The sequence below is a fragment of the Colletes latitarsis genome, chromosome 3 (assembly GCF_051014445.1).
Source record: "Colletes latitarsis isolate SP2378_abdomen chromosome 3, iyColLati1, whole genome shotgun sequence".
Lineage (NCBI taxonomy): Eukaryota > Metazoa > Arthropoda > Insecta > Hymenoptera > Colletidae > Colletes > Colletes latitarsis.
This window is the reverse complement of record NC_135136.1, coordinates 36528839-36550368: the sequence shown is the minus strand read 5'-3', so window position 1 is coordinate 36550368 and position 21530 is coordinate 36528839. Positions and strand designations below refer to the sequence as shown.

The following is a 21530-nucleotide window of genomic DNA, read 5'->3' as shown; positions in this document are numbered from 1 at the left end:
TGCTTTGAAACTATTAGATTTGTGAAACAACCCTCCAACCACGTAAAAAGTTTGCAAAAATATGCTCGAGAAGAAAAGGATGATCCACGATCGTCGCGATCAGAATTGTATAACGCCAGCAAACGCTCGTAATTATAAAAATCGTCAATCAATGCAGTATTGATCGAGATTCCCCATCGTTATCTTTTATTAAAATAATATTTCATCCCACTATCTCCGATTAACCATTTTTCCGCATGCATAATAAATAGCAGAGCATTTACTCCCCAGTAGTTATTTAGACGAGAGTTCGTTTAAACGTTCGAATAAATTTTTGCTCCGAAAAAGAGTTTACGAGTCACGAATAATTGACACTGTTTTTTTCCACGAATGAAATATCGCCCCTGTCTTCCGTTTATTTCTCGTTCCTCTTCTGTCGCGTATGCTTTCGTTGTTTTTTTCAATTTCCACGGGTTTCTCTTTTCACGACGTTGCTCCATTTTTTTTTCTCGACAACGACGATGGGTTCCTTTATTTGCATTTATCTGGTTTCATCTCGTGCTTGGATTTTTCGATGTTCTTCGAGTTCCATCTCCGTTTCCTGCTTAGATTCAGGACAGTGGAACTGACGTACCGTTACAAACCTCTCCGATCAATTGAGCGTGTAATTGATAGGTTTGTTCCCTCGACGTTATTCCGCCTTCCAATTACTTCATTAAGAAACCCGTGCGTTGGGTTTCGAGTGGCAAACGGTCTGCTCGAGCACGCGGAAACGTGCAGAAAGCTGTACTAAATTAAAAAACACCAGTCGATTTTCTCCGACTATGGCTTCCGACGTTTGTTCCACTTGTTCGTTGCCTCCGACAGCCGGAGCCCTGGGATTATCAGCGATTCGAAACGTTTTTGGGAACTCGTTTCCAAAATCAATCCTCGTAATCGGTTCGCCTTCTACAACCATCAGATTCTCATTGATTTCTCCTCTCGTGTTATACCCCAAATTAACACTATTTCTCTTTAAATTAGCACTCGTTGCAAAAATATTCTCTTCTATTCTCACGTAAATATGTTTTCTTTCATTCTTGTATTATCACAGAGATGATTAAAAAGATGGTTAAAGACTTTCATCGACGGCTCGTTACTGCATCATAATTTAAGGGGGCAGTCTCGAAATTTAACCATCTTTATTAATTTTTTTAAACTAAATGTTACATCCAACGCAATAATTTATTTTCGCAATTTACTTAACTATCCTTTCGAGAATACAAAATAAATTTTTCAATGATTTTTATTGATTTCTCATGTGTTTATTACGCCCTCAGTAAACATTGTACTGCATTATTTCAATTAATTTTGGTTTTATGAACTATGGGGGACTGAAATTCTAATTAGAAATTCGACCTTTGGCCAAACTGACAAACTAAAGGTACCCAGAGGCTAACTGTTACTCTCAAAATTGGACACCAGAATTTAAAGAGCTTTGTACCGAATTGTTCCAAATAATTTTGGTTTTAAGAACTCAGGTGAACTGAAATTCTAATTAGAAATTCGACCTCTGCAGCGTCAAACTGAGAAACTAAAGGTACTTAGTGACCAACTGTTAATCTCAAAAATAGACAGCACAATTTAAAGAGCTTTGTACTACATTATTCCAAATAAATTTGGTTTTAAGAACTCAGTACTGAAATTTTAATTAGAAATTCGACCTTTGGCCACAACATGGGAGCAGCGTCAAACTGACAAACTAAAAGTATCCAGTGGCCAACTGTTAATCTCGAAAATGGCGAAGAAGTCACGTTCCTACCGTAAACTCGGTGCACGCTCGTGTCCATAACATCCCGTGTCGGAGAACGTAATCGCGTTAAAAATTTCCCGGCCAAGAGAAACGAGCGGACCAAGGGAAGCTGGTAAATTGCTACGCGCAAATTATCGGCTGCAAATACTCGCGGGCATTATTCTCTAAAGCTTCTCGATGCGTTCAACTGTCGAACAAACTCCTGGGCGTGTTTAACCGTATTCGACTGGCGTTTAGTTGTGTTTAAGCCGGGGTCTCGCGGGCGGGAAAACTCGCGACCGCCGGCGCCGTATTTATTTCATATTAACCGTACAGAATTATTTCACGTGTCGCTGGGCAATGTTACGGTAATCCTGCAACGAATTGCAGTCGAATTACGCCCGCGGCCGGAATTCCGCCGTTTCTTCCGACCGTCGTTGTTCTGTCGCGAGCAAAACCCCTTTTCCACTATTTCGCTTCCGTGCCACTTCGAAACGACAGGATATCGCGACACACGGCCCCCACTTGTTCGCCACTACGATCTAAACGATCTAAAATAAAAGAAAATAATATTCCTTCGAGATAAATTCAAATTATTTTAATAAATTCCTTATTTTATTCGTCGTTTGTATTCCTCGTTTATGGTAGTCGACGTGTAAAGTTCATTTTTAAATTTCGTAACCCTTGTTGCATCAATTATAAAGATATTTAAACGATAAACGGAGAATTTTAGAAAATTATGATTCCAATTTGTTCGATAAAAATTTAGTAATTAATTAATGGTTGCGAGCAATAAGAAAAATAATATTTCTTCGAGATAAATTCAAATTATTGTTATAAATTCCTTATTTTATTCGTTGTTTGTATTCCTCGTTTATGGTAGTCGACGTGTAAAGTTCATTTTTAAATTTCGTAACCCTTGTTGCATCAATTATAAAGATATTTAAACGATAAACGGAGAATTTTAGAAAACTATGCTTCCAATTTGTTCGATAAAAATTTAGTAATTAATTAATGGTTGCGAGCAATAAGAAAAATAATATTTCTTCGAGATAAATTCAAATTATTGTTATAAATTCCTTATTTTATTCGTTGTTTGTATTCCTCGTTTATGGTAGTCGACGTGTAAAGTTAATTTTTTAAATTTCGTAACCCCTGTTGCATCGATTATAAATTTGATATTTAAACGATAAACGGAAAATTTCAGAAAATTATGCTACCTATTTGTTCGATACAAATTTAGTAATTAATTAACGGATTAATTAGCAGAATGGATTTGTCGAAAGTTACTTTGAAATTACCATACAAAGTGCTGATTTCCCCCAAAAATTATCGTAGTCTGTAATTGACAATCTTCCCCGCAAGTTTGCAAATGTGGTTCGTTAAGGTAATTGGTCGACAGTTGCTGGGAATTAATTGAGTCTTTGCTCAGTTTAGCAACGGAAACGATGAGGTGGCCTCTTTTCCGTTTGTTGTAAATCGATACTGCAGTAATTTTCAGTCAGCAGTCGATATTATTCCGAGTGTTTTTTTTAGTGCTACATTTGCGGTTCTTATTCGAAAACATGAAATATAAAACATTAATACACGTCTGTATTCGGGCGGGCAAAACACTCGGAAATTGGAGATATTGTTGTTTGATTTTTAATTTTTAGAAACACCGCTCGTGCATGATTTAATTTCCAAACGGGGGAATTTTCAGTTATGTTCAAACTGTTGACCTGCAACAGCGATGTTTGTAAAAACCAATGTATGCGTTTCGTATTTTACCGATTGGAATTTCCCGTTGCTACTATGCGTCTGTAAAAGTATGGTGGAAATCTGGAAAGTACCAGTATTCCAAATTCCAAATTTTTCAATTTTATGTGGCAAAATAGAACGCCGACTTAATTTATATTCCCCTTGATGGAAATTCTCTTTGAGCATAGTGAAATTAAATTTAAATGAAAAGATAACTCGTAGCTCGAGTGGGAGAAATGTTTCGCGATAAATATTGTTTTTATTTAGTATTTTTTTTGTATATTCTAATCAAGTTTGCTTGAAGTCACGACGTATTCTTGTTTGCATTTGCGTAATTGATGAATAGCGATGGAACAGTTGTCCTATAAATTTGAAACTGTTTCGAGACGTTCCTTAGAGTAGCTTAATACAAGAGTTTCAATTTCGAACGTAAATCTATCGACGGTGTCAAGTACGTCACAGAAAAGGTATCCGCGAACTGTCAGGTCGTCGACTTTGATGAAACTTTGTACAAACGTCCGTCGATAGAATCGAAGGAGTATATCGTACTTCGTCCCTATTGGCCGTCGACTTTATGAGAAAAACTACCTCTTTTATGTACGCCCACGTTTACTCGTAGATTACAAAAAATATTGGAAAACGTTGGAGCGTGACATCTGTTGGAACGAAAAGACGATCTAGATCGAGTTATCGATCGATTCAATGAACGTACATCTCTGTTTTACGAAGCGACAAAGTTCACTCTGCAAACAACTTTTAAATCGTTGCAAAAATTTATATCTCGTCTTGAATTACAAGGGATTAATTTGCAGTTAAAATATTCGCAGGAACGTTTCCTGGTGACATTGTAGCGGTCGTCGGAACGAAATTAATTCGAGAACGTGACAATAGGTTGGCTAAACCCGGGTAATAATGATCGCGCTGACAGGCGGAGACCTCGATCCACGAGATGACCTCGTTTTCCCTATGCAAATCACCGAACGCTCGATCCACTCCATCTTCATCCTCATTTTTTCCCAATGAATTCCAGGGGGGGCTGGCGTAGCTCCGGCGCCCGTAAATCAAAAGACAATCGAAAGGAAAACACGATCAGACGTTTCGTCGGGTACGACGTCGAGCTTGGAGCGGCGTCGACAGAAATGAAGTGTCAACAACAGCGAACGAAACGACCCTCCGGGTTCACGTTCGTGTCGATACATCGTGTTTCCTCTCCTCCTGAGCTACGCGACCCGGCCACGCCGGTGTAAATTACGTCCCGACCCGGTGTTTTCGCCGCGAACCTAACCCATCGGCCGTAGGGTTTCCCAAACGTAGACGCGGAGGGTAATAAAATAAATTGCAGCACTTAGCCCGGAGGCCCCGTGGCTACCAACTCCCGTTGCATCCAACCCCCGCTGCCAACCGAGTTACCACTTTACTCCTGGCAGCTTACGTCGGCTAAGCTGCCTCGATTAGCAATGCTTAATATATCCCTCTGCCAAATTCATGGGGCACGGAACACGCCTGGTCGCGCGATGCCCCCGTAATCCCAAAAAGCTCACCCTTTCGAACGTCGAACCACCCCCTCTTGTCATAACCTGACGCTTTACAGTAAACAATTTTAACCGTGTGATTAATTTACACTCAACAACTGCTCGGTTCTCTCTGTGGTATCATAAAGATATATTTGTTACCTTTGCATGTGTCAAAAAATCGAATTTTCGGTTTTGCTAGAAAAATATTTGAACCTTTAGTAATGTAGTACAAACGGATTCAAAGCGAAATTCGAAGTGTTATGAAAGTTATAGTTACCGAACGTGACTCGTTAGATATACCTGAAGGTTTGAAGCTATTTACAAAGTACTTCTTTTAATACAAAAGTGGCAAAAATTGTGTCAAACATTGAAGTGTTTTTTAAAAAGGACTCCAAATTTACGATTTTTTTTATTATATCATTAATCGAAAAATACCTTGCTTTTCTGTTTCAAATTCATAGAAAAAATTAAAGAAATTAAGAGCCGTCATTTTTTTTTCATTACTTCAAACAAAAAATTTTGCTTAATACCCTGAAACAATAATAAAATGTTGCAGAAGCTTCGGAAATAATAGATTGTTTTATTATATTAAAAAAAATTCCTGAAAAACTCCATTTTCGAGTGTCTAAAGGTATGTATATCCCTCCTTAATTTGTACCTCGTTCAACTCTTGACTGTTCTCTATTCAATTTTAATTTTAGCCACAAAATTTTTGTCAAAATAATGTTTCTCTCTGCACAGTCGTAAAGATCGTCATATTTGTTACCCTTAATTCGTACATCGTTCGACTCTCGACTTTTTTTGATTTTAATTTTAGCCACAAAATTTTTATAAAAATAGTGTCTTTATAACAAAGAGACGCGCAAGCAGTACCGGTAGAGTTTGTGTTTATTGTTTTAAAGTGGAGTTTCAGGTTCATATTTGTAACGTGGTTCCCTTTCACGAGTTGCAACAGTTTTTCTATTTCCCGTATCATGTCTCCCGCGAGGTCGCAGTTTATGTATCGTGTATCGCTGCTACCATGTCTTTTAAAATGATAGTCGCGGAACATGTACCATGACCGCGTTAGGTGATCGAAAAAACGTCGTGTTCATAGGAATACGTTGGAAATAAAAATTACCATTTCAATTAGCTTCTTAGAATTTCCGATAACTGTTTGTCGTCTTGGACCTTGTTGTCTTGAAGCTCTCTACCAAACAAAGTTATATTTAATGTGAGTGTGTATATTTCTTTGATGCACACGCTTGGTACGTTTTAACGAGGTCGAGGCTGTCCAGTCCTGTCCAGTCCCCGTTGCAATGTCGAACAATGCTGAGATCACGTATCGGGAGGTAGAAATTTCGAAGATCAAAGGAAGAGGTTGCCACTCGGAATCTGAGACCCGGGGTTCAATATTGAGTTTACTCTCTTGAATATTTAAGACTCCGCCGGGGGACCGTGCGCAGAACTCGCCAGCTTGCGTTTCCTATCGCTTTTGCGGCTTCGTAGAAGTGTCGTGGTTGAACGTGCCCTCCGACAGGGCAACGAAATACACAAGAGCGTCCATTTTTTTTACCCAGAATATCGAAGAGCTTTACGGAACGAACGGGGTCACGAATTTTCGTTTTCGCGTCAACGTCGATTTTTCAACGTACAGAATCGACCAAAACTAAACGCTGCCCATCTTCCATCGAATTACCTCAATCAACGATACTTAATATGGTCCCTGAGGAGTTTCTTGGATCCGTGTTCATGGCAACTCATCGATTCTTCGCGGTGGCTTCGCCATTTGCCTAGTGGCTCCTGCAAACTTCTCGAGGACCCAGCAATTTAACCCAGAATTCATCGTCGAGTTGCCACGAAGGAAAATTTTAAACGAAATACAAGTAGCGCTCTAGTTAACAAGAAGAAGAAGTGTCATTAGTGGCGTTCCAATTTTGCATGAATATAGCTCGAAGAACGTTTCGAGATACGTCGCGATATTTATTTTACTTGACAGCTTCGTTCGACGCGCGAAAAATAATTCTCGACAAAGCGTTGTCGATTATTACCGATTATACGCGAGATTTTTGTTAACGTGTAGTTTTCTCTTCAAAATGAGAAAGCTGACAGGCACGAAAATGAAATTATCCGGTAATAAAAATATTCGAATTCGTCGAATTCTCGTTTCCCAATTGATTGCTTTCCAATTTGTATCTCCTCTTGCTCGCCGAGGCCTTTTCGCTGCACCTCCGGCATTTTCCGAATATTTTCATTAACGGCGAAACAATTTCACAATCTATTCTTTTTTAAGTACTTTCTCATCATATCGTTCTAGGCATTAAAGCATTTAACACGTTTCGCATGTTTCTTTGTGAAAAACAATGAATGTTACAAGAATTGACTTTTGAACCTATGTTGATTGGACAGTTTTTACTCCTCTCGCTGAATACTATAAATTCTTAATCAGCTGTTATCGATTACGATAAAATGTCGAACCAATGGAAACTTTGTATCGAGTAAACGACCTTGTCGCGAAGCGAAATACTTAAGAATAGGCCATTTTAGAACGAAGGGCATTTGAGCCCAATACAGGTAGCTGGATTTTTAGGACTGCGACCATCAAGTATTTTTCGTGACCAGACCGTCCATAAACCCAGAGTTCCTCGACAGCTGCACCTCACGTGTTAATTACCCCAATAAACCTTCCCGGTTAATTAAACGAACAAATTTCCCCAAAATGTTTAAACATTCAAGCTCCGCCCCAAGATTATTTCCTGATCCACCCTCTTCGCAACCAGCCTATTAGAATTCATACATCCCACCTTTCCACAAAGTACATCTAACCAATCGTAACCGTGGCCAAGTCGAAAAGCGCGCAAACACAACTCCGACCAGAGAATCTTTTCGAACTCCGATTGAGACAGACCATCACTCTAGACCTCGTCAGCTTTAACTTTGTAAATAAAATGGTCAACGTACATTAACTTGTCTTGCTGTTTCACGAAACCCTAAACACTCACACTAATTTAAGTAGGCGTGTGAGGTACGCGTACAATACATTTTGGTCCTTCGAGCCGGATACCAACATCCAATCATCTCTACGCAGTGAGACAGTTAAGAAGTTCGTTATCTTGAAGAAGAATCAACTGCAGCAGGACCACGACGCAGCCGTTCGGACTTCCACAGTTGGAGCAAGCAGCCGACGGAACAGTGAAGCATCCTGTTGTTAATCTACTATTGGGAGACTGGTGACCTTCCGAGCGGACACAACAGCCGACGGCGGACAAGACCATCATCCCGTGCTGAGTCAAGACAGCAGACGAGATCTCATTCCGAGCTTAGGACAGCCGAGAAAAACACCGAAGAACTGCCATCGACTTTAATACACATCGCAAGTCATCTCTAAAGTAAGTACAACGTATCATACTCCGTTCTTATTGTCCTTCTGACGTTTATTTCCATTTCATTTAATATGGCAACTGTTCAAGACTCGATTAGTTTAAAAAATTTAAAAAGGTAACGAGCCACAATTAAGGGTCAATTAACCCGAATTAGTTCATACGTGAATGAAACTTCGATATTAAATATACACGAGTTGGAAGGGCGCAGGTCTAGATTAGTAGATATGTGGAATGCATACGAAAATATTCAAGATAAGATAGAAATAGAAGATGAAATATCCGATCACGTCCAGGAACGAGATCAATTCGAGCGCCAATATTATGCGGTACAAGCGTTGTTAGAGACACATATAAATTCATTAAAAGAAGCTAGTAGACCTGTAAATGCTGATAGAATCTCAGAATTGCCAAGTATGGTTACAGTGAAACAAGCGAACGCGTTTCAACCGAAGTTTGATGTTCCGCCCTTTGACGGTAATCCAATAGAATGGAACAGCTTTCGTGATACATTTAAGACTTTAATTCATGACAATGAAGCACTTCCGTCAGTGCAAAAATTCCATTTGTTAAAGAATTCTTTACGCGGAGAAATGGCGTCAGTCATCGCGTCTCTGAATGCCTCGGAAGAGAATTATTTCGTAGCTTGGGATTTGTTAGAGCAACGGTGCAATAAACCGCGACAAATCGTTCAGGCCCATTTAAGGTTGCTTTTCGATATTCCAGAAATCACTCGCGACACTCCCATCAATTTAAGAGTATTAGCTAATCAAGTTCAGGTTCATGTCACTGCTCTCAAGGTATTAAAACAACCTATTGATCATTGGGACGCAGTTTTAGTATATCTCACCGCGCAAAAACTAGACAAGAATACGCGCCGTGCTTGGGAAAGAACATTGGAAAATGAGACCATGCCTAAATTCGTAAAGTTAATTAATTTTATTAACAAACAAGCACGCGGTGAGGAAATAGAGGCGATTCAATTAGGTTCCTCTAATATAAATTTACAAGATACTCGTGGGCGAGTCAAACCTGCTAGGCTACCTCAAAATTATATTGCCACAAACAAAAAACTGGCATGTGCCGTTTGTAAAAAACAGCACGAAGTGTACTCGTGTCCGCGATTTTTACAAATGTCGGTTCGCGAGCGATCAGAAGCAGCGCGCCATACAAAACTGTGCACTAATTGTTTAAGGGTTGGCCATAATGCGTACGCGTGCACATGGAAGGGTTGTCCAAAATGTGGCAAAAAACGTAATTCTTTGTTGCATTTCCCTAATAGCATAACTCAAATTAATTCCGCGAGACCCACCGAAAATGAGCCGAGTACATCGACTAATTTCGAGACAACAAAGACCGCATTAACCGTAACTTGCGAGTCAGAAGTTTTGCTGGGAACGGCACAAATAAAAATATTAGATAAATTCAATCGAGAACACAAGTGTCGCGTGTTGCTTGATGGAGGCTCACAAACTCATTTTATCACGAAACGGTTAGCAGATTTGTTACAATTGGAGAAAAGGAAAATTGATTTAACTTTTTCGGGTCTTAGTCAACTACGTACACGAGCGAAATATACGGTAAATACGACCATACGGTCTCGCACTAGTTCGTTTGCTTCGAACGTAGATTTTATTGCGCTACCTGCTATTACCGGCTTGTTACCCTCTCGACAGATTGATCGCAAGCAGATCAAGTTACCAAAGAATGTTAGGCTAGCCGATCCAGAATTTCATAAGCCGGGAGAAATAGATGCCTTATTAGGCAACGTTTTATTTTATCGACTACTCAGTCTTGGGCAAATCACAGTACGTGATGATTCAATCATTTTGCAAAAGACGAAATTAGGTTGGATAGTTACTGGAAATTTCGAATCTCAGGGCCCAACTTCTGTAGGTCAAGGCAAATTATGCCATTTCACAAGTCCATTGGACAAGCAACTCTCCCAGTTTTGGGAAATTGAAGAAATGCCCTCTAGAAAATTTTTATCGGATGAGGAAACCGCATGTGAGGAGCATTTTTCCTTAAACACACGACGAGATCTTAACGGCAGGTATATTGTTCGTCTCCCCTTTAACGAGAAGAAGGGGTTAATAGGTGAATCGCGTAGTTTTGCGTTAAAACGCTTTTATTCATTAGAACGTAAACTTCAAAAAACTCCGACGTTATTAAAGGAGTATACCGAATTTTTAAACGAATATCAAACGTTGAATCACATGAGCGAAATTCCAGAAGGCCAGGCCGAGGAAGGTTTTTATCTCCCACATCATGCAGTAATTAAACAATCCAGTAATACAACAAAGGTTCGAGTAGTCTTCGATGCCTCCGCAAAGAGCTCGACCGGTATTTCACTAAATGATACACTCCTAACAGGTCCAACGATTCAGGACACACTTTTCAATATTCTATTAAGATTTCGCTCGCATACCATCGTTCTAACTGCAGACATTGAGAAAATGTTCCGTCAAGTTAAACTACATACAGACGACACTAGTTTTCAAAAATTTCTTTGGCGTAATTCAATGGAGCAGCCTATAAAAACTTATAAATTGAATACTGTAACCTATGGTACAGCTTCGGCACCATTCTTAGCCGTTCGATGTTTAAGGCAGTTAGCAGAAGACGAGTGCGAGAAATTTCCGGTAGCATCGCAAATATTTAAAAGAGATTTCTATGTCGACGACGTGCTCACGGGAGCTCCGGATTTTGATTCAGCCATAAGATTAAGAGATGAATTGAGGGGTTTAGCCAAACTAGGTGGGTTTAATTTGAGACAGTGGGCGTCTAATAATTACAATTTAATCAAGGATTTAGGTGAGCAAATTGAGCAAAAGGCGCTTTGCTTAGACGTCACTGAAACAAAGAAAACGTTGGGTGTCTTTTGGAATCCATCAAGGGATGATATCATATACACGATCAAGCCATTTGACAAAACCGAGCGAATTACAAAACGCGTAATTTTGTCACAAATAGCCCAGCTATTTGATCCTTTGGGGTTACTTGGGCCAGTGATTATTAAGGCCAAAATAATTATGCAACAGCTTTGGAAGGAAAATCTAAATTGGGATGAATCCGTTCCATATAATATTTTTACTTCGTGGTTAATATTCAAAAATGAGTTAAATTTACTAGGTAGTTTCACTACTGCGAGAAAGGTAACGTTAGAGTTCGCAGTTGAATTCCAATTGCATGGATTTTGCGACGCGAGCGAGTCTGCTTATGGAGCTTGCATTTTTATTAGATCGTCCAACAAACATAATAAACATCACGTTGCATTACTCTGTGCCAAATCGCGAGTAGCGCCAGTTAAGACATTATCTTTACCCTGTCTGGAATTGTGTGCTGCCAGATTATTAGCAAATTTAGTGCAGGAGACGATAAATGCATTACCACACATTAAATTCAGTAAGATCAGATTGTGGTCCGATTCCACGATCACCCTGCATTGGATAAGAACGCCACCTCATCTTTTAAAAACTTTTGTCGCAAACCGAGTCAGTGAGATACAAGTCATAACTGATAACAAGAACTGGTCTCACGTATCGACGGCAGATAATCCTGCTGATTTCATCTCCCGAGGGCAAACTCCAGCTCAATTTTTAGAAAACAAAATGTGGCTAAATGGTCCGTATTGGTTGTCCCAGGACGAAAACACGTGGCCAGCTAGAAAATTACCCTTTATTGAAATACCTGAAAAACGCGTTCCGGTCTCATTAATAATTAAACACGACATAACCAATATAACAGCACGTTTTTCTTCTATCCAGAGATTAAATAGAGTCGTAGCATATCTGCTCCGTTTCCATAAGATTTTACTGAAGAAAGAGAGAGACATCGGCCCACTTAGTCAAAGGGAGATTCACGAAGCTCATTTACGCGTAATAAGGCTAGTACAGGCTGAAGTGTTTTCGCGCGAAATTCATGAATTAAAGCAGGGTAAAACTATCAATAAAGGCAGTAAGTTAATTAACCTAAATCCGTTTATTGACAACAATGATATCCTTCGCGTGGGAGGTAGATTAAAAAACGCACCAATCAGTTATACGCAAAAATACCCGATATTACTACCAAGATCCCATCACGTTACCGAACTAATTATTCAACGCGAACACGATCGTCATTGGCACTCAGGGATTCAGGCAACCTTAAATGCGGTACGCCAAAGATATTGGCCTATAGATGGGAAAAATACAACGAAACGAATTATCCATAGATGCATGCGTTGTTACAAGGCAAATCCCAAAATGCCAAATTATTTAATGGGCAGTTTACCTAGTACCCGAATAACACAAGCCCGACCCTTTTTAAATGTCGGTGTCGACTATTGCGGACCCTTCTTTATAAAGGAAAAGAAGGAACGCAATAGAGTAAGGGTGAAGGCCTACGTAGTTGTTTTCGTATGTTTTGTCACAAAGGCTATTCATTTGGAGCTTATCACGGATCTAACGACTGAAACTTGCTTAGAAGCAATAAAACGTTTCTTTGCAAGAAGAGGAAAGGCAAAAAATATTTATTCAGATAACGGAACAAACTTTTTAGGAGCAAAAAACGAAATATTGGCATTACAAGCATTCATATCTTCCCAGAGATTCAAAGAATCGATACACGAATTCGCAGTTGAACAGAATATAAAGTGGAATTCACGCCACCTAGATCTCCGCATTTTGGGGGCTTGTGGGAGGCTGCCGTAAAGTCCTTTAAACGACATTTTCACAAGACAGTAGGAGATAGTTTATTCACGTATGAACAATTTTATACTTTTATCACTGAAGTCAAAGCCATATTAAATTCCCGTCCCTTGATTCCACTATCATCGGATCCTAATGACCTTGTCGCGCTAACTCCAGGCCATTTCCTAATTGGTGATACGTTGACCAACTTACCGGAGCATGAGCTTGCAGGAATACCAAACAATAGGTTGTCTTCGTGGCAACATATACAAAGGGTTAAAAATCATTTTTGGTCCAGATGGCACCGAGAATACTTGCAGGAATTACACACAAGAAGTAAATGGCATCTAGGAGATAATTCACAGATTAAGGAAGGCATTCTAGTCATGATACAGGAGGACAATATCCCATCAATGCAATGGAGACTGGGCAGAATCATCGCACTACATCCTGGAGAGGACAACATTGTACGTGTCGCCACAGTACGAACAGTACACGAAACGTACAAACGCAGCGTCAAGAAATTGTCCCCTTTACCTATCGAAGATTATGAGAAGGCAAAATCAAGTACCGACTAGACTTAGCTAGTTAAGATTATATACTGCATTTCAGTAATTTAAATAATAAGTTTGTTTTTTCTTTTTCACTCGCGGTTCTACACACTAGCTTATAGGCCATTAAAAACGTCTATAAGATTATATTTAGTTAAATTAGTAATTGTAATAAGATTATTAAGCATTAGTTAACTGTTAAACGAGTATTACGACATTGACAATTTGTTAGACTTCGACACCTTACTTCTCATACCATTGTAACCTTATTCATTTGTTGAACGTAACCGTTCAAGGCGGGCGGCATGTCGCGAAGCGAAATACTTAAGAATAGGCCATTTTAGAACGAAGGGCATTTGAGCCCAATACAGGTAGCTGGATTTTTAGGACTGCGACCATCAAGTATTTTTCGCGACCAGACCGTCCATAAACCCAGAGTTCCTCGACAGCTGCACCTCACGTGTTAATTACCCCAATAAACCTTCCCGGTTAATTAAACGAACAAATTCCCCCAAAATGTTTAAACATTCAAGCTCCGCCCAAGATTATTTCCTGATCCACCCTCTTCGCAATCAGCCTATTAGAATTCATACATCCCACCTTTCCACAAAATACATCTAACCAATCGTAACCGTGACCAAGTCGAAAAGCGCGCAAACACAACTCCGACCAGAGAACCTTTTCGAACTCCAATTGAGACAGACCATCACTCTGGACCTCGTCAGCTTTAACTTTGTAAATAAAAAGGTTAACGTACATTAACTTGTCTTGCTGTTTCACGAAACCCTAAACACTCACACTAATTTAAGTAGGCGTGTGCAAATACGTATTTCAATACGCGTACAATACAGACCTGTTAGGTTAACTTGAAGCGAATCTTTAATTTCACGTTTAAATTATCATGGTTTTACAAATTTTCTTCCGAAAACGTGTAGACGATACTCAAAATAAACACTCGTCGCAACTAAATGTTCATTTTTATTAAAAAGCGCGCGGTTACGAAGTTAAATTAAATTAGTGGACCCGCGAACGGGGTCAATCGGAAACGTTTAGTAAATAACGATAAGTTTTATATCACACAAGGTAACTTTTATTGTATAGAATTGTGGCGTCGCCTCCCATGCTCGCCACCAGAGGGGTCGCGCTCTCGCAAGCGCTCGACCGACCCCTCAGTTCCTATATGTACACTCCTCGAACGACTTCCCAATATCCCGTCGTCTAAGGCAGGGCCTGCTAGAAAGCCTTACTGATGAGTCCACTAGCAGGCCCGGACGAAACGCGCCCCCTCCTTTTCCTTTTCCGTCCGTCCTACAGAATTCACTCGAACAGCCCCCCCGTCGCAGCGAAGCGCCACAAATTGGTGACACCCGACGGTGGATAAGGACACAACAACAAGGATGCAGCTCGAGAATTTTCAGGAAAACGCAGACCGCACGCAGCGTAGGACGAAGGAGGCAGCGCCAGGAAACGTGTCTACTAATCGTACTAGTAAAAAATAGCTCTTTCGTAATCCCTCTCCTAAGGTGGCCTTTCGATCACTCATTCGCTCGTCCTGACAAAAATCTACCTGTCGAGGCCGTCGTCTCCAGGAGAACATAGATTCGCAGGATTCGGAGCAGCAGCAAGCACCCGCATAGTGGGGCCACAGGTAGGACAGCAGCATATACGCTCGATGGCTACAGCAACGCAAGACTCGAGGAAAAAGACTCGCCGCGGCTAAATAACGCCAGACGATCAGAGAAATTCTAGGCCAGGATCGAAAAATCTCCAGAGATCGTCAATCGAGATAGAGACGCTAGACGAAGACACGACGACGACGAGTCCAAGAGGAACGGAACATTGTAAATAGAAGAATGTAAATAGTATTCGATAAGTCCTGTATATAGTAGGCTTAATCCGGTATCGTTAGCACTGGCAGGGGGGTAATGTGGCGTCGCCTCCCATACTCGCCACCAGAGGGGTCGCGCTCTCGCAAGCGCTCGACCGACCCTGGCCGAAGCAGCGCCACAGAATGTACAACAGTTTAAAGATTTATGTATTCATCGGACAAAAATGAAATTAATATTCACGCATTCAGGGAAAAAATTAACATTGAATAAGCTCAAGAACGCCTCGTGCGTCTGGAATTAAAATTCACGAAACGCGGATGAAAACAAAAAAGATAATTATTGTTATCAAAAATATTGTTGAAAATTTGCTCTGTGTTCTCTGCTACAAAATAAAAAATTAAATAAAATCCTTTTCCGTGCATATTTAAACTTACTTTATTAATTATGATGAATTTAAATAATAACGGTGTCGTTGCATAATTGTTCGCTCCCGTCACAGGTTCACGTGTCCATATACGGGGTGAATAATTTATACGATTTCATCGTTTAATTTTGCATTCTAGTTTCTAAAGTTCCGAATGTTTCAAGGTTGCAAAAATATGTATGAAAATATTGCCATTGAAAATCAAACTGACAGGGGCCATATTAATGTGGCTTACCTCGTTTAACGTAAAACTTTTGCTTGATATTAGCTTTTTGATCTTGGATGACTTTCCAAATACCGTGTTAAATCAATGTACATATTAACGGGCAATATCGTGACGCAAGTCTTCCATGTGTGTATAATGTCGCCTTTATAAATACGTTCCGGCCGAACCGATATCGGGACATTTAAGCTAATACATTAATCAGGTTCGGTTTATTACGTTCCAATGTATACAATACTTTACACGGTAGTCGCGATAAGAACATAAAATAAATTCAAATACCCTCAATACTGACAACTAAGTTTTTCGGTTAAATATCTCGCGTATTTTGTGTGCCTTGAGTAAGTAGAAAGATCAAGTGACGAAAATGAAGTTGATGGAAATTTACGATTATTATTGGAACCAAAATGCTGGTGAGTAACTGGTGATAAATACTAAGGTAGTTTAGAACATAAAACAGTTTATTTCATTTTCCGTACTTCATCAAATGGTACAGTCAAATTAAGTGATTTTTTTTAATGTTTCTGCACTAAATAGAATTACATAAAAATTGAAAAAATAAAACAAAGCCATAATCAAGGTTAAAATATTTTTCAAATACTTTTGGAACCTTTATAAGTAAATATAGGTAATTGTTATACAGGGTGTTCGGCCACCCCTGGGAAAAATTTTAACGGGAGATTCTAGAGGCCAAAATAAGACGAAAATCAGGAATATCAATTTCTTGACTGAGGCTTTGTTAAAAAGTTATTAACAATTAAATTCAAAAATTTAAAATCGTTTTGGAAAAATTATTTTCGGTTGCGGGGGTCAATTACAATTATTTTTGGTCATTACACATACCCTCGAAATCCTACCCATTTTCTAGAAAAAAATTCGAGAAGGTGTGAAATTTTTCGACGGAAAAAAAAAATTTCAAATCGTTTTGGAAAAATTATTTTCGGTTGCGGGGGTCAATTACAATCATTTTTGGTCATTGCACATACCCTCGAAATCCTACCCACTTTCTAGAAAAAAATTCGAGAATGTGTGAAATTTTTCGACGGAAAAAAAAAATTTCAAATCGTTTTGGAAAAATTATTTTCGGTTGCGGGGGTCAATTACAATCATTTTTGGTCATTACATATACCCCCAAAATCCTACGCACTTTCGAGAAAAAAATTCAGTACGGGTGGAACTTTACATGTTAATAACTTTTTAACGAAGCCTCCATCAACAAATTGGTATTCTTGATTTTCGTTTTATTTTGGCCTCTAGAATCCCCCATTACAATTTTTCCCAGAGGTGGCCGAACTCGCTGTATAGTTAGCATTTGAAAAAAAAATCAGAAACCAACGAAGGAACATTTTACTTAAAATTTTTTTTTTACTAATACGAGGGCGAATCTATATTTTCAAATAATTGTTATCTTTCGTTATTTCAGATCCACGAACGAACGATTTGCCGTTCGTTGGTTCGCCCGTTCTCATCCCGGTTATCTTATATTCATACCTGTACTTCGTTTTAAAATGTGGACCCGAGTATATGAAGGACAAGAAACCATACGAATTGAAAACCTACGTGAAATTCTACAATATTTTTCAAATATTTGCCAATGCGTATATAATACACCAATTCATCCAAGTTGGTTGGTTCACTGAAATAACGATGTTTTGCGAATTGCCGGATTACTCTTACGATCCTGGTCCCCTCAAGGTACTGAGAGATCAAGATAATCTTTCAACGTTATTATAATAAGCCGCTCAGAACGATTAGATCACCATCGCGAGCGATCGAACATTTTTATATAAGTGAAACATCCGATAAACTGCTACAGTGAATAAATCCTAGATCTTTCATCCTTCAAATTTCACGTATTATACTAAATTGTTCGATAGCGTGTTCTCCTAATTGTCTTAAGAACTCATAGACTGAAATTTTTTTTAAAAAAATTATTTAAATAAGATCTGTTTCAACTATCGAAACTAAAAGTCCAGAGAAGACGTTGCTATTATTAATTAAACGTCATTATTCGATACGAACCTATGTTTTAAACAAAGTTAGTATTTCGTAATGTGATATTACGAATGTAATCACTGTACAACCGATATAACCGATTACATTAATATCCATGATTCTGTTCGTCGTTTCAGTTGTCTTTCACAATGTGGCTTGCAATGATGTTAAAATTGATCGACCTGAGTGAAACGATCGTGTTCGTGCTGAGAAAAAAGAAGAACCAGATCACCGTTTTACACGTGTACCATCACGTGTCCACGTTGTTGATAATTTGGTTGTCAACAAAATACATTCCAGTTGCAATGGCGTCGTTCACGATTTTAGTAAATTGTTTCATCCACGTAATTATGTACACATATTATTACTTGAGTACGTTTGGCGAGAAGACGCGGAAAATGATCAATCCGTTCAAACCGTTGCTGACGATAATGCAAATGGCAAGTAGCAACAAACTATGAGTTCGCAACGATAAATTTGTCGATACATAAGATTGAATTGATTAACAAATTTTTTTTACTGTCATAACAGGTACAGTTTGTCCTCCTGATAGCCCAAAACACCATATCGTTACTTCCATATTGCAAAGTGACAAAGATACCGGGCACTGCATCTATAATTAACTTGATAATCAATTTCGCGCTATTCTATGACTTCTACCAAAAGAGCTACAAGTCTAAACAGAAGAAGAGCTGAGCCACGTCAAAACATCTAGAAACAATACGCCAATTCTATAATATTTATAGTTGGAAGATCTGTATGAACAAGACTCCGTGTTAATATTCACGTTAATAATATTTAGTGCAATTTTTTTCCACAATACATTAGTATACAATTATCTTCGATTATCCGATAACTACATTTATATTTATATAAAATACGCGAACTATAATTTATTATTCGACAATGCAGGGGACACGCTCTGTACTAAAACCGTTGTTTACGATTGTTTGTTAATAACAGATAATTTCTTGTAAATAAGGTATGAATATTGAACGAATCGATATGTAAAACGGAGGTTCTATCAAAAGAATGCGATCAAAGTCGACACAAAATTATCGTATTCAAATGGTATGCAACACCAACGACTACCATATTCGAACTTATAGTAAACATAACAGTGAGGTAAAATTATATATGTGAACGCATCGATGTCGACACGAATTAAAATTGAATGCCCCTGTTTCATTTCTATGGATGCGAACTTCTGACATTTCATCGTCGATCGAAATAACAATAAGTGTAACAGGAAAGTAGAAGAAGCAATAAAAAATGCAATGCAATTTACAACAGAAACGTAAAGAATATTTCATTCTGATTCCGGTTGAAAATAAACGTAAACACAGCGATGTATCGTTTACAATCGCAGTAATTTTTCTACTTACGTACGTGGTTGCGACAGGTTTTGTTTGTTCCAAAAGTAAAGCCAGAAAATCACTTACCTGAAACAGAAAAGTACACGTTTACACGTCTGTGAATAATTGTTAGTAACGAAACTTGAAACAAACACAGAAAAAATATTCGACGCGTTACAACAATATAAGAAACGAGAATTCAGAATTCTATTAGACTTCGATTAACCGAGATTCATTGAGATAAACATCGGAAACTGCAACTTTCAGCGAATTAATTACATTCGAATGTCTCATTCAAGTTGGTCAATAAAGATCTCACGATATCAAGAAACTCTTTTCGAGAGTAAAACATATATCGAACGGTTAAAATTCAATTAGTTGTTCTTCTGGTGTAAATAAAGGGCTCTTTCCTCTGAAATTAAACGAATAAATGAAATATAGTATAGTTATTTATTATACCATATCGACTGCAAATGTTTTTAAAGAACAATTAAAATCACGAAGTACTTTGAAATTAGAATGTTTTTAAATTATACGAGAATGCACAACAGTTGGAAAAAGATTAAAACCAAATAAAAAAAAAAAAAATAGAAGGGAAATATCGATAACACTGAATATCGTTGCAACAGACATTGGATATTTTTAATCAATTTGACCGTTCCAACAAATAACGAAATGACCATAACCGATACAATTTCCAACGCGCATCGAAATAGACGATACAGTCTTCGACGAAACCATTCGATTCGCCACCTTTTGTTTCCGCTGAAAGATTAATTATAGTCCTCTAAGCGAAATCGCGTTTCGATTCGAAGCTTCAAAAGATTAAGTTTCAGTCTGCATCTTCGAAAGATTGAATTTCAAAGTGCAAAGTCTGAAAGATTGCGTTCCTCAGCGTTACAAACAACAGAATGCAATAAGCAACGAAGATAAATGACAAAAATAAAATCTGAAGTTTCTAAAGAAGCCATGTAATTGCATTATTTACACGTGACCCTTCATCGATATGAATGCTATTAAAATAAGTAGAATCTCGTTTCGAACAAATTAGAGCCGATCCTTGTCGTTGTTCGAACCGAGCCACGGATCTTCTATTGCATCGTATCGCCGACATCTTTAATCGATCGATAATTATCAGACAGAGATCGTCCCTGGACACGTCCCATTGCGTTTTACGTGCCATTTGATCCAGAGAATCCTAATTCTGGTCCATTGCGGGAAAGCCAAGCGGGGCGCGCGTGCTCGATCAACCAAGATGATAAAAGTTAAGTCGAACGGAACAGTTTCTCAACGTCCTGGCCGTCCAACGTTCGTCCGCGGATCCCCGTATCCTACGGTTGACTCAAAATCGACGATCGATAGAACGCTGGACCGGGTTCGGGGTCCCCCCAGAAGCGTCGTAACAATGGAAATACCTTAGCTCGCGGCGCAGTTCGTTCCTGAAATTATTTCCGATGATCGTCGAGGCTCCCGACATTTTATCGCCCTGGGACTACGCTAGGAACGTCTCCGCGAAGTTTACCAGCGGGAACGAGCATCCACGGGACTTCTATTAAGAGAAGCAATTTTTTGAACTTTCATAAAGGGCCGTCTATAACCGTTAATTCCGGGCCATTGAAGCGGGAGGCCTCAATTACCAGGATCGCGGCCGAAAAATCTTCCGCTTAATTTACTGCTTATAATTTGCTCCGCGAAGTATCCCCGGAATCCACGGAGTTCGTTCAAAAATTTTCCAAAAGGATCCGCCAAACTTCAAACTGGGGTTCGTTTCTCACGGTGAAGTTCTTTCTCGGAAATTCCAAATCGACTTATGATTTTTAAGCACATATAAGGCAAAGGTTCTACCAGGTATTCTATAACATAGTAGTCTTAGTCCTTGTCAAGCTGCTCAAATATTAAGACTGCAACCTTAAAAGTGGGTCTGAGAACCCCAATTGTGTCTCAACGTCAGAAAATCAGTATAAGTATAATTTAAATGAATCGTTTGTGATGTGAAAGTTTTTTTATTGATGTTACACGACTGTGGACGACAAGCTGACTGTTTGTAGCAGCCTTCTTTTGAGAAAAGAGACTTGCAAGGTAAGAAAGAATAAATAAAATTAATATAAATAGAAAAGTTA

The 21530-nt window shown here is 38.9% G+C and overlaps 2 protein-coding genes across 8 annotated transcripts in view; one reads left to right on the top strand and one right to left on the bottom strand.

Annotated features, from left to right (window-relative positions):
• Dlg1 (MAGUK family member discs large 1) overlaps positions 1-21530 on the bottom strand; it is a 687637-nt gene that overhangs the window by 461319 nt on the left and 204788 nt on the right. The window lies entirely within an intron of this gene.
• Positions 16225-19179, top strand: LOC143340454 (very long chain fatty acid elongase 1). The gene is made up of 4 exons (XM_076762423.1): positions 16225-16473; positions 17484-17755; positions 18193-18495; positions 18587-19179. Exons 1-4 carry the CDS (start codon positions 16428-16430, stop codon positions 18749-18751), a joined length of 786 nt encoding a protein of 261 aa, XP_076618538.1. The 5' UTR covers positions 16225-16427; the 3' UTR covers positions 18752-19179.

Excerpts from the sequence above, each read along its gene's own strand:
- LOC143340454 (XM_076762423.1), top strand. The coding sequence starts at position 16,428 with ATGAAGTTGATGGAAATTTACGATTATTATTGGAACCAAAATGCTG. Across the intron at positions 16,474-17,483 it reads TTATTGGAACCAAAATGCTG|ATCCACGAACGAACGATTTG; the intron begins GTGAGTAACTGG and ends TCGTTATTTCAG. Across the intron at positions 17,756-18,192 it reads ACGATCCTGGTCCCCTCAAG|TTGTCTTTCACAATGTGGCT; the intron begins GTACTGAGAGAT and ends TCGTCGTTTCAG.